Below are 19,711 nucleotides of genomic sequence, written 5' to 3'. Positions count from 1 at the left end.
TTTCCTCTTTCATCATTCGCTTCTTCTTCACCTTGTGAACTTTCGGGCTCCAACTACAAGGTCATATTGTGGTTCTGCTTCTGTTTCTGTGTTCTCTTTCTTTCCAACGCTAGCTACTCCGGATCTTACAACATATCGCCGGCTGTCTATCGAGAACCAAGCTGTTGTCGGGAACCATCTCCGACCATAACCCAACTCACCCTATCGTTCCTTCTGACGTTTCAGTCTTCAGCGGCATGACCACATGGTCTCAGCATTTTTCTCCATCTTTTCCAGAGCTCGACAACAAGTCAATACCACACCTCGTCTAGACCTTTAGACCGCAACTCCTATCTGTGCGCCTAATTTCCTAGTATTCATATCAACCCTGAACCCAACAACAATCGTCTTGGCTATCGCTTGTCACCCCACTCGCTCACCGATCTACCAAAGCACAACTTCTGTGAGGTGGGAGCCGCCGGCATTGTACCATCGACGTCTATCCGACGATCTGCATTATTATTCCATCCATTTAGTTCAGTCGCAAGAACATAATGACGGCTCAGTCTCCGGCACCAGAGCAGGCTGTGTCTAGCGGAGATCGTCCCGCAACCTCAGAAAATGTGCCAACTACAGACATCGGGAACGACGAGCCTGGGATTGCGGAGCCTTCTGATCCTTCGCGACCGGCCACTTCATACTTCAACCTACCTCAACCGCAGGACCACCTCAATACCGAGGTGACGCCCAAAATGGACTCGCCGATCGAAGCCGCAAAAGGTAGTTCTGGCAGGGATCTTCTGCGGCGCCTGAGCCTCGTCAACCCCGAGGGGACAGACTCGTTGGATGTTGATCCTCGCACGGCTCATCCCGCTCTACGCCTGAGTGGAAACATCATCAGTGCCACCTTCTGTATCCCCCACCAGCTCACGCACGGCAGGGATGGTGAATGGGGTCTGTCAACTCGCCATGGCACATCGGCTTTGTTCGATTCATTCTCTTACCTAGCTTCTGACAAGTCGCCATGGAAACACACCTTGGTTGGGTGGACCGGAGAAATTCAATCCCGACCAGATACACAGTCGACGAGTATACTTCAACCTGGAGATGCTGCTGCAACAGCTGCGACCAATGGCTCTCTTCCGGCTCCTATCAACAAGTCAGCAGCACCATATCCTGTCAATGGCGCCCTTCCCAGTTCCGAAGACTCACATCCTGACCATATTAGCGTGCCTCGTCCTGACAGAAATCGCCTCGAAAAGATCTTGCATCATCACCCCAATGGCAGGACTCTGCCTGTCTGGCTACCTGACGTCAAGCGTGAAGATGACAGTTATGTATTCAAAGACCAGGGCCGGTGGCGGAAGTACGCGGAGCACGAGCTCTATACCCTTTTCCACTACCGACAGCATGAACCTGACGATGGTCGCACGGAAAAGACCTCGTGGGACGACTATGTGCAAATGAACCAAGCTTTTGCGGACCGCATTCTTCATGTCTACCAACCTGGAGACATTGTATGGATCCACGATTACCATCTGATGCTCCTGCCAAGCATGCTACGTCAACGCATACCACATATCTTCATAGGCTTCTTTCTCCACATCCCGTTTCCCAGCAGCGAATACATGCGGTGTCTGCCTAGGAGAAAAGACCTCTTGACGGGTGCGTTGGGTGCTACCATGATAGGCTTTCAGTCCTACAGCTTCTCTCGACACTTCAACTCGTGTTGCAAACGCATATTGGGCTTTGACTCGAGTTCGGCTGGTGTTGATGCATATGGTGCGCACGTCGCAGTGGACGTCTTTCCGATCGGCATCGATGTGGCTTCAGTGCAGAAGGCCGCGTTTATGGATCCCGTCATTGAGCAAAATATGAAAGCCCTGAAACAAATGTACGCCGGAAAGAAGATCATTGTCGGTCGTGATAGGCTCGACACCGTCAGAGGAGTATCACAGAAGCTGATGGCATTCGAAATCTTCTTGGAGAAATATCCAGAATGGCGCAATAAGGTCGTTCTCATCCAAGTGACCAGTCCCACCAGCGTGATGGAAGATAAGGTGGATGGTGCTCACAAGTTTGAGCTCAAGATCTCAAATCTTGTGTCGAGAATAAACGGTGAATTCGGTTCTCTAAGCCACTCGCCAGTCCAACATTACCCACAATATCTTTCGTCGCAAGAATACTTTGCGCTACTCCGGATTGCCGACGTCGGCCTTATCACCAGTGTGAGAGACGGCATGAACACAACAAGTCTCGAATATGTGATCGCACAGAAGAACCATTACGGTCCCTTGATTCTGTCCGAGTTCTCCGGCACAGCAGCTAGCTTGAGTAATGCCATTCACATTAACCCCTGGGACCTGGGCGGCGTTGCTGAGGCGCTGAAGCATGCACTCGAGATGCCACTTGAAGAGAAGAAGCATGACCATGAGAAACTCTACAATTATGTCACGACACACACGGTGTCCACATGGTCCAACAATTTCCTCAGACGTCTGCTGACAAACCTCACATCGTTCACCACTAACGACCTCACTCCTGCGTTGGACCGCAATCGCATGATTCAACAGTATCATGCCGCGAAAAAGCGACTTTTCATGTTCGATTACGATGGTACGCTTACACCGATTGTCAAAGACCCCAATGCCGCCATTCCCGCCGACAAGGTACTGCGCACTCTAAAAGCATTAGCTGCTGATCCTAAGAATCATGTCTGGATCATCAGTGGTCGCGATGCATCGTTTCTCGAAGAATGGATGGGCCACATCAGTGAACTTGGTCTAAGTGCAGAACACGGTTGCTTTATGCGACGGCCCGGCTCAGAGGATTGGGAGAATCTAGCCTCCTCCATGGACATGGGCTGGCAGAAGGAGGTTATGGACGTTTTCAGCTATTATACCGAGCGGACGCAGGGGTCCTGGATCGAGAAAAAGCGCGTCGCGTTGACATGGCATTACAGGCAGGTGGACCCAGATTTCGGCGCTTTCCAGGCACGAGAGTGTCGAAAGGCGTTGGAGGACAAGGTCATGAGGGATTGGGATGTCGAGGTCATGTCTGGTAAGGCCAATCTGGAAGTGCGTCCGCAATTCGTCAACAAGGGATTTATTGCGACACGCCTCATCAACGAGTATGGCTATGACACTGGCGTACCGCCGGAGTTTGTGCTTTGCTTGGGAGATGACCAAACCGATGAAGGTGAGTGCTACCGTTCCAGGGGTCCGTCTTGACCTATGTCATGAGTACTAATGTTGTTGATACAGATATGTTCCGTGCTCTGCTCAAGACCGACCTACCGAAGGATCACGTCTTCGCCTGCACTGTGGGTGCCAGTAGCAAGCGAACTCTTGCCAACTGGCATCTTTTGGAGCCAAGCGATGTCATCGCCAGTGTCGCGGCTCTGCTCAAGCAGGAGGGTCTTTGAAGAGACGCAGCGATACCCGGCACACCGGCATGCACAGTCCGAAGTTGTCAATATCGACCAAGAGCGCGCATAGTTCTTCACTAATGAGACGTATGAGTTGGATGACGATGATGTTAGCAGTCCAGCCTTGACTGGATACGCATGTAGAGCAAGGACCGAGTTTTCAAGCATTCAGTGTCAAATGAAACTGTTGGTTATGCATATAAAAGGCACATAGACGGAAAATGGCAAGCGTAAGTAGATTTTGATCGTTTCCTCACCTAAAGGACTGAGAATGTTGCGATGTGCGATGCGCATGCGCATAACCGTCAAGGCCATTAGTCCCTTGAATGACATGGTAGTTCGTGCTTTGGTATCTACGTCATACTATTGGCCCTGAGCACCACAAAGAAACTTCGGTTGCAACCAAAAAAAGAGGTCACCGCTTTTTGTCACTGTCACATGTTGGGACAACACTCTCCGGTGACGATATTGTGTTAAGTGCAGCAGCGTTGGTCGAGACTTCACCTAGCATAAACCGCTACGCCAAATCTGTCGGTATAAAACCTCGACGCTGCCTGGTCCCGAAACAAACGTCCACCATCAGACTCACTACCCCACAAAACATCCAATTTACACAGGGGACGGACAAGAACACCCACGACGAACAACGCTCAACTCTAGCACAGCATGGCTCCAAGAGGCAGAGGAGGAAAATTCTCCAAGCCCACCCGAGGAGGTACGTTCTTGCAAACTCCCTTCCATCTACCCATGGCTCCAGGCGGCATGGTTAACAAACATCCCAGGTGGAAAGAAGTTCTCCCGCGACCTACAGCCCCTCGACAGCGAGGGTAACGCACTAGGCATGTGGCGCGACCCGCAAGACAAGCCCGAATCATCAGACGAAGACGAAGAATCGTCGGAAGAAGAATCCTCAGAATCAGATGGCGGCGAAGGACCCTCAGCCTCAGCAACAGCCACGGCGGGCGGCGAATTGACACGTGAACAACGCCGAGAAGCCACACGACTGAAGAAGCAAGCGGCCATCGCTCGAAAGAACAAAAAGACCGCAGAGGTCGGGGATCTACCCAGCAGCGAATCCGAGGAGGAGGAAGATGAAGAGGACATGCCCGCGAACCCGAACCACACGCAGAAGGCGAGGTCGATGGCCCGCGCAGCTACCGGCGCATCAGGCGAGGCCGATGCCCCGGCGCGTGCTAAACCGACCGACAAAGGAAACCTGAGCAGGAGGGAGCGTGAGGCGCTTGCCGCGCAGGAGGCTAAGGAGCGGTACCAGAAACTCCACGCCGAGGGCAAGACGGACGAGGCGAAAGCGGACATGGCCAGGTTGAGACTGATCAGAGAACAGCGCGAGCAAGCGGCAGCGAGGAAAGTAGCCGAGAAAGAGGAGCGGGATGAGCGCGAGAAGGAAAAAGACGCGCGTGAAGCGAAGAGAAGAGAGGCTGCGATGGGAGGGGCCGGTGCCGCGAAGAAGGCTACCAAGGGCAAGAAATGAGTTCTTGGTCTCGGTACACTGCAGGCTACTAGTACGCTGTGTCGATGACTCGACTCAACACGGCGTAAGCATGAATATGTTGTTTCGTAGAGGGCATGAGGCGTGCACGGCGGAGCATCAATTTCCGATCTTATGATGGGATCACGGTCAGCCGTCTTCTGCAGATCTAGCGCTATCAGAACGACCTTGAGGGTATTCTCTACATTGAGACATTTCCGCCAATCTCTCCTGATGGACAAGTATTACCCTATCCACCTTCCAGCACCTACACCATAACGCCGTCGCTTGCAAAGCTCCCAGATCATACAGGTGTCCCTGTTATTTCGCTGTTGAAAGAATCAGTCACTTTTCCGAGCACCTCAACACTCCCGTGAGGGATCACACATCTTTCTCATTGATGGATTTTCACGCAGTGTGATCTGTCACCTCGATTCAGTGTAAGCCCAGTCTCGTTATCCTTGTCTTCTCAATCTTTCTCAGCAAGCATATCTTTGCTGCTGTACATACTCGCTTTCAACTTGTACTCATTGTGGCTCGAGATATCGAGGTAAGTGTAAGCATCACACTTGTAGTAGATGACTTTGTCGGCAGAGCCACTGTGACTGCGCGGGCCATTTTCAAAGCTGTCATTGTTCAAGAGACCGAGCTGCTTGAGACCGAGCAACACACGCTTGACATCGTCTTTGTCTGAAAAATCGTAGGTGTACACGCATATCAGCCTTTGCTCTCTGCCTCTGGCACGTTCGTCGCCTTCATCAGACGTAGGTCCTGCATCTGGCGCGGTGGCCACTTTGGCGGAGATGCCGAGCTTGCCCTCCCATACACCTTTGGCAACGACTGCCCATACAAAATCTACGTCGCCGGCTTCTGGAAAGAGCATCCATTTCCCGCATGTCACATTCTTCTGTCTTGCTAACTCACGTATGCTGGATTCGAGGCGCACACGGTCGGGACGTAGCATACGGGTGATGCTTCCTGGCTGTTTGTCGGGATTCTGTGCTTCGAGTTCTTCTTTGCGAGCCATGTAATTTTCCAATAGACGTGTGCCGAGTTGTCTGAAGCTTGCAATGTCGCGACCTTCTGGGTCGGTCACAATTTTGCCTGCTGCGTTTTTTTCCTCTGGTGGATAGGGGTTGGCAATCCATATCCATGGTCCGCAGGTGGAGAACGGAGTGGTAGAAGGCGGAAGTCGTTCGAGGAACTCTGACAGCGATTCTGAGAGCTGTTTCGCGGACTTCTGACCTTCATAAAAGTTTCGCGGTTTCAGTTTGTCTCGCTCGTTGCCTGCATTTGTTTCATCGCCGCTGGCCTTCTGCGTAGGCGTGTTGTCCGGCAGCAGTTTCCCTCCACTTTGACGGAGAGGCTTGAGTTCTGGTTTGGCGCTTTGGTGAGTAGCCTGTTGTTGCTTGTCTGAAGCTTCATCTAGCTTTCTTCGTTTACTGGGTGTAGCGACTTTCTCGCCTGCTTTCGGTTCTGCTATCCGCTTTTGCACCTCCCTGTTGCTCTCTGCGATCACCTGAATGCTCCAGTCATGGATAGCCCAGTAGTTCCGTGGGTTGTACGATTTAGCAAGCTTGTTGTAGAATGCTTTTGTTTCTGCATTGCCTAGAAACGCGAAGGTTAGTGGCTGCCATAGCGAAACGGAGAAGAGAATCGAGCGTCGTTTCCCTATAGTCAAACGGCCTACCTTGAAAATCCGATTCCTCGCTCAATAGGTCATCAGGTACTGGGATCCAGTTCTCCGTCGACGTCATTGGCGGACTGGGCTGAGGACGATTACGTGAAGGCATGATGCAGGGATTTGTCAACCGGCCTACATGTCGGACAAGTAGACAATGTAGTTCTGGAACAGACAGAAGGACAATGCAAGGTGGGCGGAAGGAGCCGAAACATAGATACGGGAGGAATTGTTCAGGAAGGCACGTTACAAAGACAGGGACCAGGAAAAAACCATGATTAAGGTGCGCGGCCGGTCCAATACCGTCATCAGGCTGAAACACCAAAGCAGGCTTATGGCAGTGGTGCCTAACAGCTACCAACAAGAACACGGCATATGCCCTACTGAGTCGATCAGAATGATGCGTCTCTTGAAGAAGGAGGGAGGAATGAATATGGAGATAGCTTGATATGTCAACGACGGCTCGGTCCTCCTCGGAACATTGCCGTCGACCCACAGCCTTACACGTGATCAGGCTGAGTTTTCGGCTTTCCAATTAATGACTTATACACCGCCCCCAGTCTGCTACTGTACAAGGAAGTGACGAGGTAGTGCGTAATACGAATGCTTCCAAGCGCAGCTTATCTGGAACAATATGAGCAGTGATGGTGGCCGCTGAAGTCACTTCATCTTGAGCAGGCTTCCCGAGAGATCCAAAAGCCAAAGATCTCGGTGTCCAACACTTCCAACAATCGACTGCAGGAAGAAGACCAACAGCCTGAAGCGTCCAGCTTCGTGTGTCTAATTCCAGCATGGCTTCCTGCCGCACCCGCCTGCCTACGTCCAAATCCGCCTTAATCACTCTATAGCTTCACCCAGGTAAGTCTTCTCAAATCTCAATGCCCTAATGCCCAAATACATCCGCACACCTTTGTTCCGATATCTTTCTCAACAATGGCTCCGCCTGGAAGTTCTCTGAATGATATGATACAGGCGGCCAGAGTCAACCTCAAGCGTCTGCGCGCCGAAAAAGCATCTCGCTCCAGCGACAAGCTCATCGACCGCTATCGCAAAATGGAAGACCCTCAAATCAAGTACACAACCCGTACCGCCGAGCAGGAAGTCGACACGGTCGAAATATGCCCGAGCCACCCAGACTACATGATCATCGGCACATACTCGCTTGTCAAAAAGGACGACCGTCGCGACTATGAAGCTCAAGTCCGCCGCGGCACAATCCAAGTCATGACCGTCCACCCCGAGTTCAAGCCGCTATACGCAGGCATGCTCCCTCCACAGCTCGATAGGGTCACCTTTCCTTGCGCGGTACTGGACATCCACTTCCACCCGGCTGATGCCACACTGCTGGGCGTGGCCACAAGTAACGCGCACGTCTATTTCTTCCGTTTCATCAAGCATGGAGACGTGCTAGGCCGCCGGGTAATCACAAAACTCCTACCGCTCGGTTCCGTGAGGGTGTCCGAGGACGACGAGCACGGCCTGACGGCCCTAGTTACGCAATTTTCTTGGTTCCCTGAGCTGCGTAACCACGGAGTCTCAGGGATAAGCGATGTGCAAGATGTCTCATTCGCAGCATCCACATCGTTCGGCGAGACCAAGATCATCAGCATGTCCGTACCCTTAATCAAAGATCTCTTCGACGAGCGGGCCAACGCACCTCCAGCAGAATTGCCCTCCGGCGTCACGAATATCCACAAGCACGAACTTGAAGCATGGACCGTCGCGGCAGTCACTCTCCGCTCTGCAACACAGAGTCAGGACAACACCATCCACCGCATGATCCTCAGTGGCGGCGACGATAGCGCCCTAATTGCTTCAGCTATCGAACTTCCCTGCAGTCCATCACAGCCTGGTACGCCATCAATATCATCATCCGACGAGTTTGGACCAACCCCTATGCCTCTCTGGAAAGACCGTCGCAATCACACAGCCGGCGTTGTGGCCATCCTGCCGCTTCCCAGCAACGATGAATCCCCAATCCCACACCCACGAAAGACCATCATCACGGGAAGCTACGATGAATACCTGCGAATCTTCGAACTAGACACAAAGACGTACCGCGCCATCTGGAAAACGGAGCTGAAACTCGGCGGCGGTGTATGGCGGCTGAAGGTCTTGGATCAATACACGACACCTACAGTAGGCGACAGCATTCCACACCATCACAGCCTCATCCTGTCCTCGCTAATGCATGGCGGTGCTGCCGTGGTTCGGCTCACATATTCTGCGGATTCGGACTCCTGGAGCATCACTCCACTCGTGACATTCCGCGCCGGCCACGAGAGCATGGTGTACTGCTGCGATGCCAGGCTGGATAATAGGACAGCCGAGGAAGCACCACCGACATATACCGTTGTCAGCACGAGTTTCTACGACATGAAGATCTGTACGTGGAAGTTTGCTGATCATTTCAAGGTGCATCAGAACAAAATCGCATAATACCTCCAACTTGACGAGCAAGGGGGTTAGTGGACGGTGTTGGGTTGGTAGTCCGTCCTTATTGATAGCGTCGTGAAGCAGGTCAATTGGATAGGATTTGATACCACTGTTGGCTTATTGTATTAGCAATTGGCGCACAGCAGATACCACTGTGCTGCACCAGCTTGCAAGTCTATGCCTGTTCCCGTGCAACCTGTTCACCGATAATGCCCGGTGAACGCCATACTATGAGTAAAGATGCCGTGTCGAGCCATCCATGAATAGCCCTACACAATCATCTCCAGTTCTCTTGCATATCCAACCATATGGTGGATCACTTCTTTCTGGTCGCCTTCCTCCGCGTTCTTCGCATCCTCCAAGCCCGGGAACTGGATCCGACCGTCCTCAAGACTCCAGCCTTGTTCGTGGGCAAAATCCATAACTGCGCCCTCAGAGTCGAGAAAGAGGAGATTCTTGGCCGAAGCAATGGGGAGAGAAGGGTACGAGCGAGCAGCGCAGGAGGCAATTTCGTTTCGGATCGTCTTGATCAGAATCTTGAGCTTGTTAGCAACCCATGCTCTTCTCCGGCTTCACCAGATAGCACTTACATCAGAGAACAAGGCAAATTCCTCGCCTGGGACGTCCCGACCGTTTGTCTTTCTCCATACTTGATCATAGCTTCCCTCCATAAGACTTCTCTCCAGCTCGATCGGGTATCTTATGTATTGGTCTTCTTCCACGGACGAGACGTCGTTTGATCCTTCTGCCACGATCAAAGTCTCCAGCAGTGTGTGAAAGCCAGCATAATCACCCTGGCTCAGGAGGAGTAGCAGGTAAAGACCTGTGATCTTGGATCGGTTCTGAGATGGCGTCCGCTGCAGACCCGGAAAGTCATAGAATGATTGTAGCTGGGAGTAGTATCGCACGAAAGACTCCGGGTCTCTAGACCGTATGGAAAAAAGAGCGCCAGCCTCCAGTATCGATCGTGCTGTCGCTAGCGTGGCTACAGGTGTTTGTTGGGAGGGTATGAGGGCGTTGTGTTGCAGAAGAGCCAGCTTAGCTTTTTGTATCTGTGACTTCGCTTGGCCTGAGTCTCCATGACTGAGGGATTGCTGAAGCGATTGCAACGTCGAATCAAGAGACGCAGTCATCGCGGAGGCGTGGACTGGAAGGTGTAGGGAGTGACGGATGTACAGTCAAGAGTCGTGTGCCTTTCCCAGTATGATGGGAGGTTTGGCAATTTGGGCAACAATTGTGTTCGTAGTGATGAGAGCAGGGTGTGACAGAATATTTGGCAGTCTATAGGAATCAAGGTTCTTGTTGACGCTATTATACAAGAAGAGTATATGTTTGCTGGAGTCGTAGTGACCGCGCATCGGAGTACAGCCTGCGGAGTGTCACACGCCGCTTTAACTACTGCTTGATGACATAAAGTTGCGACGTTCAAATACATTCAACACCACGATCAGCTCAGAGAGGTCAGCTACGAGGTGCTTCAGGGGCCATCCTCTGATTTAATCAACCTGATAACCATCTCCCTTCCATTAAGGGGATGTTCAGGGCGTGTCTCCGAGCCGCCGCTCTGCCGTATTAGGGGGACATTCTGAATCCACCAGCCAGCCTTCAGCAAGCAACCTCGTTCAGAACCTCGAATCGAGATCCGAGAAGAGAGAATCCCATCCAGGCACGTCCATATTCGGCCCGAGCTCGACATAGTCCTTCCAGATTTCATCAAATGCTGATGAGTAGCTTTGGGAATTGTCCTGCGATAGATGGGAGCTGGGCAATAGCGGTATCTCTGGAGCGGTCATGGTATCCAGAATATTTGGTGGTCCCAAATGCGCCGTAGTGTTCAGAGAGCTGGGAGTGTCCACGCCGTCTCCAGTGAGGTTGTGTAAGCGCACCTTATGCTTCCGAAGCACGTCCATGAGGGAATTGACGAATCCTCTTGCCAGGGGCGACTGACATGCTGTTTCTTCCATTATGTTGCAAGCCTCCATAACTTCTGCTTTGCGCTCGGTGTCGTCTTCGCTTTTGTTGATACACAAGTCCATGACAAGGACAATCGTGGCCATAAAGACATGATGTACCACGCACGTCATTCTGACAAGTTTGACATTGCCAGAGAAGACAGTATCTATCTCTCTTTGGAATGATCGCATAAGCCGGATCACACAACGCGCTGACTCCAAAGAAATGTCCCGTGAAAAGGCGTAATGGCTCTCGACGGCGCGACGGATGAGGAAGGGTTGGTGCGCCTTGCAACGTCTCGTCCTGGCCACCATGTTCAACATGTAACGTTGCGTGCTGATGTGTGGATACTGCCGCACAATGTGTTCTGACTGGCGACGGCTGTGTTCATCTGTCCTCAGGAAGATTGGAAGTTCGTCGAAGAAAGCCTGAAATTTACTGTCCAGCTGAATGACTTCTTGGTAGTCCAGAGTGGCCAGGTCGATGCCCGACAGGGGCATCACATCCACGACACTGCGGCAGAGGCTGCCGAGCTTGATTCGTTGAATGTAATACGACATTGTGGTTGGCTGCGATAGAGGCAAATCTACCAATGGCATCTGATTTAGATCTTTGTCGTTGACGTTGCGCAACATGTTGACCCGGAATTGTCGCGGATGGATAAAATATGTGCCTTCTTGAAACCCTCCACTGAGGGCAACGAACCTGGAGTGTTCAGCATTGATGCGTTGGCCTCGGATGTTACCTAGGTACTTACCAATCAGTAGCAACTAGGTGCCACCAAACTCGACGCTTGATCTCAATCTCCGCGGGGTCTGCATGTCTCGAGCTAGCAACAGCGTCGAGCTTGTGGAGGCCTAGTTCGCGAGCCGTAACGATTGCGGCTGCAAAGGCGCGGCGCGCTCGAGTAGACAAGCCTTCAAGGTGATAGAGGAAAAACGTCATCAAGATAAATGCTTGAATGTCCTCTATGGATCCCTCGGTGGTACGACGAGCGTGGTCCAGCACGTCGAGCGCTCCTTTGACCCAGACCAATGAGACTTGGGAGGCGACTGCTAGGGAGTACAAGCGACTCATCTCCCCGGTGTGGTATGAGCATAGGGCTGTAGAGCACGCAAAGATGATTAGCAGGAGCGCAGCATGACTGTGTACGACAGGAAGCCCTTGCTCCAGATTCGAGTATAGTGTTTCCTTGATACGACGAACTGTATGCTCGCACAGAACATGCTGAAGGCCACTGAGGTAATCGAAGTAAAAATCCATCAATATAGAGGCTTCATCTTTGGGTGGAAGCAAGACTGATTTCAGCGATGATGGCAAATGAGATACGTTTGGGCCGTTCGCATGGACAATGTCATGTGCTGGTGACGTCCGGAATCCGATTTTTTCGGAAGCATGAGACAACCAATTCTCCTTGCTGGTGCCACTCTCTTCCAGGGTGTGGACCGCCTCTTCGTATTCTGACGCTGGTGAGAGGTATGCCAGCTGTGGACTTTGCTTCAGTCCCACAAGGGCAGGACTGCCCTGTGTGGAGGGACCGATAACGATATCCTCAAGCCGCTTCAGCCGAGCCAGGACAGAGGCACTATCATCATTCGAAGATGGCCGGATGTGGCGCGGCGAACGTATAGACTGACCATTACATGACAGTCCTCTCGTGGCACAATTCGAACAAGGCTGTTGGCGATCGCATTTCAATTTCTTCGAGCGACAAAATTCACAAGAGACTGGATCCTGTCGAGGTCGAGGTCTTTTTAAGGGGTTCGTTGGGGGCGGTGACACTCCTGCCGGCATGTCGAGCACAACAATGGTCGTATCGGAAGAGATGAAGGATTCTGACTGTCTTGGATGTTGTGCGCCTCACTTCGTAACCTCAGTGATCGACCGACTGTTCGGCAATCCATCAACCTTTCGATTCCTGAACGGTGATAATTGATGCCTGACCGGCAAGGACCGGCATTGCCCCTAATAGGCATGGCGGCGGCCCTTGGCAACGGTTTTATGAAGTGAAACGCCCGATGAGATCGATATAGACAAACGACATCCGGCCTTGAATCAGTGGCGGGCAAGCGATGGATGAAGTCGGGCTGAAGGTGCCGCTGCGCACAAAGGGCTCTATCGGGCACGACGAGTACTTCAAACCATCTAAGGCGTTGAGTATTCTATGCCCAGCAAGGCGGTGTCATCCAATATATGCGCACCCGGGAGTATATTCCAGCTTCCACGCGCTTGTCGGCTCTGCAGGCTTAAAGGCTACCAAGAAGGTTTCCCATCTCCGGAACAATACTTCCTCCTCCGCGATTATCACCTCGTCTCGAAATGATCGGATTCTGCTACTTGTCGACCTCAGCGGATGTGAAGTCCACGATCCGGAACAGTTTTCCATTGTTCGGTCGTCAAATTCCACTTGCGTACAGAATGGTCCTCGATCTGGGAATACAGCTTGCATTTCATGGAACAACAGCGGGTTCCGGGGGGTGTACTTCCGTCGGCCGCAAACCGTGAGCCTCGAAAGCCGGCAATGATGCGGTTGTGCATCTCTTCTCCCTTCATCATAGCAACTCAAGGTTTTTTGGAGAGAAATTACACTTCCATGGTCCTGGGACAGATATGTCTAGAAGTACGGGTAGTGCGTAGGCAAGAAGACCATTTGCTCTGCATAAGGCCTATTTTCTTACTCTCCTTGCGTGTCGGACGAGGTTCTCAATGACACCCTCAAAAGCTTCCTTCTCTTTCCGCAGTCCGTCTCGCCGCCGGAGCCAGTATTCTAACAGCTCCGAGGTCTTTTCTGTAACGTCCTGGAGCTCCTTGACATGTGACTGCAGTTCCTCGTCGGTAAATCCTTCCAGCTTCTCGTCCGTGGTTGCGCAAAGTCGCTTTACGGCAACCAAATCTAGGTCAGGAGGTGGAGGTGGACCTTTCGGTCGTTTCGAGCGGCCGGAGCGTTCCTTAGACGCAGATTGAGTGCTGTCAACCGACCCAGTCGAGTCATTGGCTGCTCGGGCTTTTAGACGGGCAACAGACCCCAAGGTCTTATCGGACTCTGATTTTCGAGAGGAAGGTGCGAGGTGTATGTCTGGAAGGACAAGTTTCTTTTGTTTTGATGGCGGCAGGATCTCGTCTAGATCAACGGGGACACCGAGGCTAACAAGGAAGAGCCGGCGAATGCGAGACTGTGTCCAATTCGGCGGCTGAAGAGGAGGAGGAGTGATTAGTTGTTTCCAGAGCGACAGTGACCGCTCGGAGGGAAATATTGGGGAAGACTCGGGAATAGGCTCTTGAGGCGGAATAGAAGATAGGTGTGCGGCTGTTGACGATGGAAACATAGCCTCCAAGTGCATCTGGGTCGCGGCGAGTAGCTCTGGCACCGAAGACAGCTTTTCGAAATCTATCAAGGGCTTGTTGGTAGGAGAAACATTAGCGTACAGACAGAGAGAAACAAGCTAGGCACTTACGAAGGGCTCGGCAGGTATCCGATCGTTTTGAGGATTAGATACAGGCGATGCAATCGCATCTTCAGCCTCAGCCTCAGGTTCTTGGAAGTCATCATCAAAGTCCCCAAAGTCATCATCGACCCCAACCTGTGCGCCTTCCTCAAAATCATCAAAATCATCCCCAGCGTGCATCTCCCCGTCATGATGGTTTTCACCAAGTGCACTTGTGAGCGTTGAACGGCGTCTCGATTGCCTCAATGGACTGCTGTGCGTCGATGACCCTGGATCAGGTCAATGGTCCTCCTATGCTGTGTTTAGTCGCTAGATTTACCTGCTCCGTTATCCATTTCCACAATATCTGGCGCCGCGTCCAACGCTCGCATCTTGTGTGCTTCAGTCCCAGGTACCTCGCCATGCGCAGGTTCTGAATCAACACGTGTGACGACGGTCTCTGGTATAGGAATACTTGGTGCAGCACTTCCTTCCTCTAGATCGTCCTCTGTGTGAAGTCGTCCTCTTCCGGGTTCAGGTGTCTTCAATATAACATCAGGTGTTGCATCCGCTTGCCTCTGCAAATACGCAGTCGTCCCAGGAACCTCGCCATAACTCGGAGATTCTGGGTCCACCTTCTCGACAACAGTACGAGGTATAAGTGTACCCCCAGGCGTAGTTGGACGCTCTTGAGATAGGCGTGATGTTTGCTGTGGCGAAACGAAGGCTACTTCGTCCGGTACTGCATCTTGGGTTCGTTTGTCGTAAGCTGGGGTGCCGGGAACCTCGCCGTGACTGGGTTCATCGTCGATCTTCTCTATACGGGTTTTCGGTATAGGAGAGACAGGAGTGACGGGTCTTGTTGGTCTTCGGCCTTCTGAGGCGTCCGAGAAGTACTCTTCTTCGCCTTCAGACGATACTGGCACTATGGTCAGCCAAGCGGTCAGACTAACATGGGTTTGGCAATGTCTTACGCTCATGTGCCCCAGGATCGACTAATTCAATGCTTTTCCGTGGTGGTTCAAGACTATTCCTTGAGGTCGGCATTGACATTGTATGTTGAGAATAGTTGCAATGTAGAATACTTCTGCTCTGTATCGATTGAGCAGGTAATGGTCGATCTGGTAATGATCACTGAATAGTAAGAGGCTGAGTGAGCGGAGGTTGTAAGGCGGTGTTGGGTAGATGGCATTACCCCATACGGCACCTGCGCTTCACGGCAGTCTTTCTGCGACAACTTTTTGTTCAACGCGACTCGCGTCTGTCCATAACTACCATCGTCACACCTCTACCAGAACACATTCTTGATTAATCTTGGTACTCGTGCTGGCATCGTCATAACAGCTATCAAGGCCTATCCTCTAACAGCGGTTCAACCACCTTGATACCTATCACATTTCACCCACCTGGAGATGCTATCTCGTCAAATATCTCTCTTGCCAAATTGAAGTTGATTCCTCACATACCGACCCAGTGAGATGTCGTTCAACTTTGGCGCTCCGGCATCTACTGGTGGTGCCAGTGGTCAGTCATTGTTCGGTTCAGCAAACAATAAACCCGCTTCAGGAGGAGGACTGTTTGGAAATACGGGCGCATCAGGAACGAATACAACAGGTTTCAGCTTTGGGAATGCCAGCCAAACCACTTCGAATGCTCCAAGCTCGCAGAATCTGTTCGGAGCAGCAGGGCCAACGGAGAATAATTCTTCAACACCGAGTCTCTTTGGGCAGGCGGGAGGATCAGGAAACACAGCATCTTCAGGCGGTCTCTTCGGTGCCAAAAAGCCTGAAGAGACTCAGGGCAATGACACTTCGAAACCGACCTTCTCGTTTGGCACGCCAGACAAGACAGCTGCTCCCTCATCATCTGCACCCTCACTTTTTGGCACGCCTGCCGCTAGCAATACAAGCAACGTCTTTAGCTTCAACCCGTCAACTACTCCTGCTGGCCCTCCGCCATCAGGCTCGACATTTGGCGCGAGCACGGGTGGTGCTGGACTGTTTGGTGCCAAACCTGCTGATGATGCAGCGAAGCCTGGGGTCTTCGGCTTGAACAAACCCGCCGCACCAACCGAGCCAGCGGCGGCATCTTCAGCAACTTCTGGGGGCCTTTTTGGCTCAAAGCCTGCAGCTCCATCTGGCGGCTTCAGTTTTGGAGCACCTTCAAAGCCCGCCGACTCAACGCCAGCTCCTGCTGCTGCTAATAATACAACATCAAGCAATGAACCACCCAAACCAACATTTTCTTTCGGCCCCCCAGCCTCAACCTCATCCAGCACTCCAGCTGCACCAGCAGCGCAGCCAACCACATCCGCAAGCGGCTCGTCCTTGTTTGGCGAAGTTCCGAAGCAGCCAAGCACGAGTTCAAGCCTTTTTTCAGCAAATCCTGCAACTACAGAGACGGCAGCTCCAGCAAAGCCCGCCTTCTCCTTCGGACCACCTTCCACACAGATTTCGGCAGCTCCAGCACAGACAACTTCCGCCGCTGCTCAGAAACCACTTTTTGGCGGTCTCAATCTAGGCGGAGGAACCGCCTCGTCCACCTCAGCTGAGAGTGCTCCCACGACTTCCACCGCTCCTTCTGCGCCCGCGTCAAAAGGATTCTCGTTCGGTCCACCACCGACGACTACAGCTTCACAGCCAGCAGCAACATCGGCTCCTTCTGCCAACCCTTTCTCGTTCCCATCGTCAAACACGACATCAGCTCCGCAAACCACCGCCACGACCACTACCACGGCTACAGCGCCCAGGACTGCTACCGCCCCTCTCGGTGGTCAAAGTACAATTGGAGCACAGACTTCAACAACAGGCCCAGCTCCACCTGCACAGTCACGCCTGAGGAATAAAACCATGGACGAAATCTTGACACGCTGGGCGACGGACATGTCACGGTACTCCAAGGAGTTCAAGGAACAAGCAGAGACCATTGCTCGCTGGGATCAGCTCATTGTGGACAACTCTTCCAAGATTGACAAGCTCTATGTACGCACCCGGACGTGTGAGAGACAGACCATGAGTGTAGATATGCAACTTGCAGCGGTGGAAAACCAGCAGACCGAGCTTGAGAGCTGGCTGACCAAATACGAGAATGATGTCGACGACATGCTGGCCAAGGATAACGCCAATCCTAGCGAATTGGGCGGACCAGACCAAGAAAGAGAGCGGACATACAAACTCGCAGAGAAACTTGGAGAAAGACTGGAGGAAATGGAGCGGGACCTGGGAAGTATGGTTGAGGAGGTTAACGCCGCCAATACAAGTCTGAGTAAGAATGGCAAGGCGGACGAACCGGTAAGTGTCCTTTGTCTCCGGCCGTGTATGCTTTGCTAACATGATCTTCAGATCACTCAAATCGTCAAAATACTGAATTCGCATCTCATGCAACTACAAGTGATTGATCAAGGAACCGTGGCGCTTCAAGAAAAAGTGGCCGCAGCACAGAAATCGGCGAGCAGCCTGGGTTATTTGAACGGCTCTACGAATGGACACAACGGCGCGGCGGTGCAAGACTTCTATCGCAGTTACATGGGCAGGAGGTAGAGCATATCTGCATCGATATGATGACACCGTAATCAGGTATTCATGAATATGGTGTTGGGCATTCGTCAATGCTCATGACATGGCCATTCGGGGATTGCTGCCATGTAGACAATAAAAGTGCCGATGACAGAATGTGCCATCATGAGCATACCACCATGTGTAGGATAATTTGCATACGCCGAAAGACGTGGGAGAGTGGAATCACATTGAACTGCAGCAATATGTGTCTGTACAGGCAGAACAAGTCTGTGTTGCGAAGAGCAGTAATCCCGTCACTTGAGCTCTTTTGTTATCCGACCGTCTGTTGCTCTCCAGTCAGCTTCAATTTTGGCCCATTGTTCACTGTTCACCCCCACGTTCACTCTCCAAATCCTTGATATGCGTTTCGAGCTCGTCAAGGTGTTTTCGCTGTTGTTGCAGTTTCTCCTTCAACTTCCGCAGACTAAGACAGACGCAGGTTAGTCACAAGTACACGAGGGTTTTGGAGGATCGGATGGCCTCTGGAAGCGTAGGTCCAAGCATAAAGAAGGCATACCTTTCCATTTCTTTCTCGCGGATGAACTTGGTCTCGTTGGCCTGTTCACGCTTGGTCCAGGCATCACTGAATAGCCGCGCGTTAGCATTCATTCCATAAAGCAACGGCCGCGTCTGGGACCAATGATGCATTCTTACCCTCCTGCAACTCCGCCAGATCTGGGAGCGCCGGTGTCGCCTTCCGCAGCACGAATGGCGGCTACGGAAAAGGATCGCTGAACAGACGGAGTGGCTCTTGCGAGCTTGACGACTTGTGTACGCAGCATGTTGACGGAGTTCTTGTGGATGAAGATTTGGCAAGGTCGAGGATGAAGATCAATGTAATTTGTGGTCGTTGATGCAGAGTGAAGTTCGGCCGCAAGAAAGCTCGCTTGTACGTTATTGCAACAGCCAGTCTGATTCAGGCCATGACGAGGGGCGGAACTTACCCTGCCAACAGAGAGGAAGGCCAATCAAAGTACGCTGTTTTCACGTGACTGGCCTTAAGGACGATAATGCTGTTGCGAGTACGGAACACAGAGTAGGATAGCGATAAATATATCAACGTTGATAGAGGACCGCGTAGCATATAGCAGATGTCTCTTCGAGACTACATAGATGCTATGAAGAGGAACTCTCTACGAGATACAACCACGATCTGTGTTCATGTTGTGGTACTGATGTTTACCGAAGATGCTCACTTGTCTATCTACTAGGTACCTAGGTAGTTACCTGCAAGATCAAGTCAATTGCATCAAGTTCCCTCGTGCGTCAAACTTGTAGCATTCTCCTGAGATCAAAGTACTGCAAAGACGATATTGAGACTGACAGCACCTTAAATACCGCAATCAGAGTGAGGGTTGAAACACTTGACGCGTTGCAAATGATACAATCTCAAGGGTACTCCGTAGTGGTGGGCAGAACTAGATCCTTCCTCAATCGGGCCAAGCTTGGACTTTCCCGTGATTCCCACGCAGCCACCTGCAGTCCGGTGTTTGTCTCGTTTTCCCCCCTTCCAGTGGTGCTTTCCCTCCCACCAAAAACTGTCACTAGCACTGCACTGCCTGCGTCTTGTCCTGGCACACAAGTCTTTTGATCTGAGATTCACATCTCACAATTGCCCTTTCCAACCACACCACGCATCTTGCAATCGATTCACCACAACCTCGCTCCCTCTTTTCATTGCGATACCACTCGATCCTCCGAGTCCTTACATCGACGAGTCTTGCTCGCCCTTCATCACCGATTCAACGGTAAGCTACCCTCCAG

The 19,711-nt window shown here is 51.9% G+C and overlaps 9 protein-coding genes across 9 annotated transcripts; 4 read left to right on the top strand and 5 right to left on the bottom strand.

Annotated features, from left to right (window-relative positions):
- The first annotated feature begins 387 nt into the window (after window positions 1–387).
- EDD37DRAFT_196454 (alpha,alpha-trehalose-phosphate synthase) lies at window positions 388–3,492 on the top strand. Its single transcript, XM_062810141.1, has 2 exons — window positions 388–3,177; window positions 3,243–3,492. Exons 1-2 carry the CDS (start codon window positions 534–536, stop codon window positions 3,401–3,403), a joined length of 2,805 nt encoding a protein of 934 aa, XP_062665771.1. The 5' UTR covers window positions 388–533; the 3' UTR covers window positions 3,404–3,492.
- A 580-nt stretch (window positions 3,493–4,072) lies between these two features.
- EDD37DRAFT_613586 (casein kinase substrate phosphoprotein PP28-domain-containing protein) lies at window positions 4,073–4,898 on the top strand (the record flags this gene model as incomplete). Its single annotated transcript, XM_062815466.1, has 2 exons — window positions 4,073–4,121; window positions 4,189–4,898. 2 exons carry the CDS (start codon window positions 4,073–4,075, stop codon window positions 4,896–4,898), a joined length of 759 nt encoding a protein of 252 aa, XP_062665770.1.
- A 466-nt stretch (window positions 4,899–5,364) lies between these two features.
- EDD37DRAFT_613585 (uncharacterized protein) lies at window positions 5,365–6,688 on the bottom strand (the record flags this gene model as incomplete). The annotated part of the gene is made up of 2 exons (XM_062815465.1): window positions 5,365–6,503; window positions 6,586–6,688. 2 exons carry the CDS (start codon window positions 6,686–6,688, stop codon window positions 5,365–5,367), a joined length of 1,242 nt encoding a protein of 413 aa, XP_062665769.1.
- A 941-nt stretch (window positions 6,689–7,629) lies between these two features.
- EDD37DRAFT_570449 (uncharacterized protein) lies at window positions 7,630–9,015 on the top strand (the record flags this gene model as incomplete). Its single annotated transcript, XM_062814280.1, has 1 exon — window positions 7,630–9,015. One exon carries the CDS (start codon window positions 7,630–7,632, stop codon window positions 9,013–9,015), a length of 1,386 nt encoding a protein of 461 aa, XP_062665768.1.
- A 266-nt stretch (window positions 9,016–9,281) lies between these two features.
- Window positions 9,282–10,145, bottom strand: EDD37DRAFT_660083 (26S proteasome regulatory subunit N12; the record flags this gene model as incomplete). Its single annotated transcript, XM_062819083.1, has 2 exons — window positions 9,282–9,548; window positions 9,603–10,145. 2 exons carry the CDS (start codon window positions 10,143–10,145, stop codon window positions 9,282–9,284), a joined length of 810 nt encoding a protein of 269 aa, XP_062665767.1.
- Window positions 10,146–10,343: 198 nt separating this feature from the next.
- Window positions 10,344–12,898, bottom strand: EDD37DRAFT_196347 (uncharacterized protein). The gene is made up of 2 exons (XM_062810140.1): window positions 11,723–12,898; window positions 10,344–11,670 (listed from the first exon to the last, which is right to left on the bottom strand). The coding sequence occupies exons 1-2, from the start codon at window positions 12,757–12,759 to the stop codon at window positions 10,635–10,637; spliced, it is 2,073 nt and encodes a 690-aa protein (XP_062665766.1). The 5' UTR covers window positions 12,760–12,898; the 3' UTR covers window positions 10,344–10,634.
- A 733-nt stretch (window positions 12,899–13,631) lies between these two features.
- On the bottom strand, window positions 13,632–15,443 carry EDD37DRAFT_613581 (uncharacterized protein; the record flags this gene model as incomplete). Its single annotated transcript, XM_062815464.1, has 4 exons — window positions 13,632–14,363; window positions 14,421–14,680; window positions 14,731–15,309; window positions 15,365–15,443. The coding sequence occupies 4 exons, from the start codon at window positions 15,441–15,443 to the stop codon at window positions 13,632–13,634; spliced, it is 1,650 nt and encodes a 549-aa protein (XP_062665765.1).
- A 425-nt stretch (window positions 15,444–15,868) lies between these two features.
- Window positions 15,869–17,929, top strand: EDD37DRAFT_570536 (Nsp1-like C-terminal region-domain-containing protein; the record flags this gene model as incomplete). Its single annotated transcript, XM_062814286.1, has 2 exons — window positions 15,869–17,680; window positions 17,732–17,929. 2 exons carry the CDS (start codon window positions 15,869–15,871, stop codon window positions 17,927–17,929), a joined length of 2,010 nt encoding a protein of 669 aa, XP_062665764.1.
- Window positions 17,930–18,268: 339 nt separating this feature from the next.
- On the bottom strand, window positions 18,269–18,729 carry EDD37DRAFT_654436 (uncharacterized protein; the record flags this gene model as incomplete). The annotated part of the gene is made up of 3 exons (XM_062818685.1): window positions 18,269–18,371; window positions 18,402–18,530; window positions 18,602–18,729. 3 exons carry the CDS (start codon window positions 18,727–18,729, stop codon window positions 18,269–18,271), a joined length of 360 nt encoding a protein of 119 aa, XP_062665763.1.
- Between the last annotated feature and the right edge of the window lie 982 nt (window positions 18,730–19,711).

Source organism: Exophiala viscosa (genome assembly GCF_022695815.1).
Source record: "Exophiala viscosa unplaced genomic scaffold EDD37scaffold_15, whole genome shotgun sequence".
NCBI classification, from domain to species: domain Eukaryota; kingdom Fungi; phylum Ascomycota; class Eurotiomycetes; order Chaetothyriales; family Herpotrichiellaceae; genus Exophiala; species Exophiala viscosa.
Note: the sequence above shows the minus strand (reverse complement) of the source record. Positions and strands in the feature narration are given on the sequence as shown.

Coding starts and splice junctions, on each gene's coding strand:
- EDD37DRAFT_196454 (XM_062810141.1), top strand. CDS start 534: ATGACGGCTCAGTCTCCGGCACCAGAGCAGGCTGTGTCTAGCGGAGAT. Junction 3,178..3,242: donor AGATGACCAAACCGATGAAG/GTGAGTGCTACC, acceptor TTGTTGATACAG/ATATGTTCCGTGCTCTGCTC.
- EDD37DRAFT_196347 (XM_062810140.1), bottom strand. CDS start 12,759: ATGCCGGCAGGAGTGTCACCGCCCCCAACGAACCCCTTAAAAAGACCT. Junction 11,671..11,722: donor CACCTAGTTGCTACTGATTG/GTAAGTACCTAG, acceptor TGAACACTCCAG/GTTCGTTGCCCTCAGTGGAG.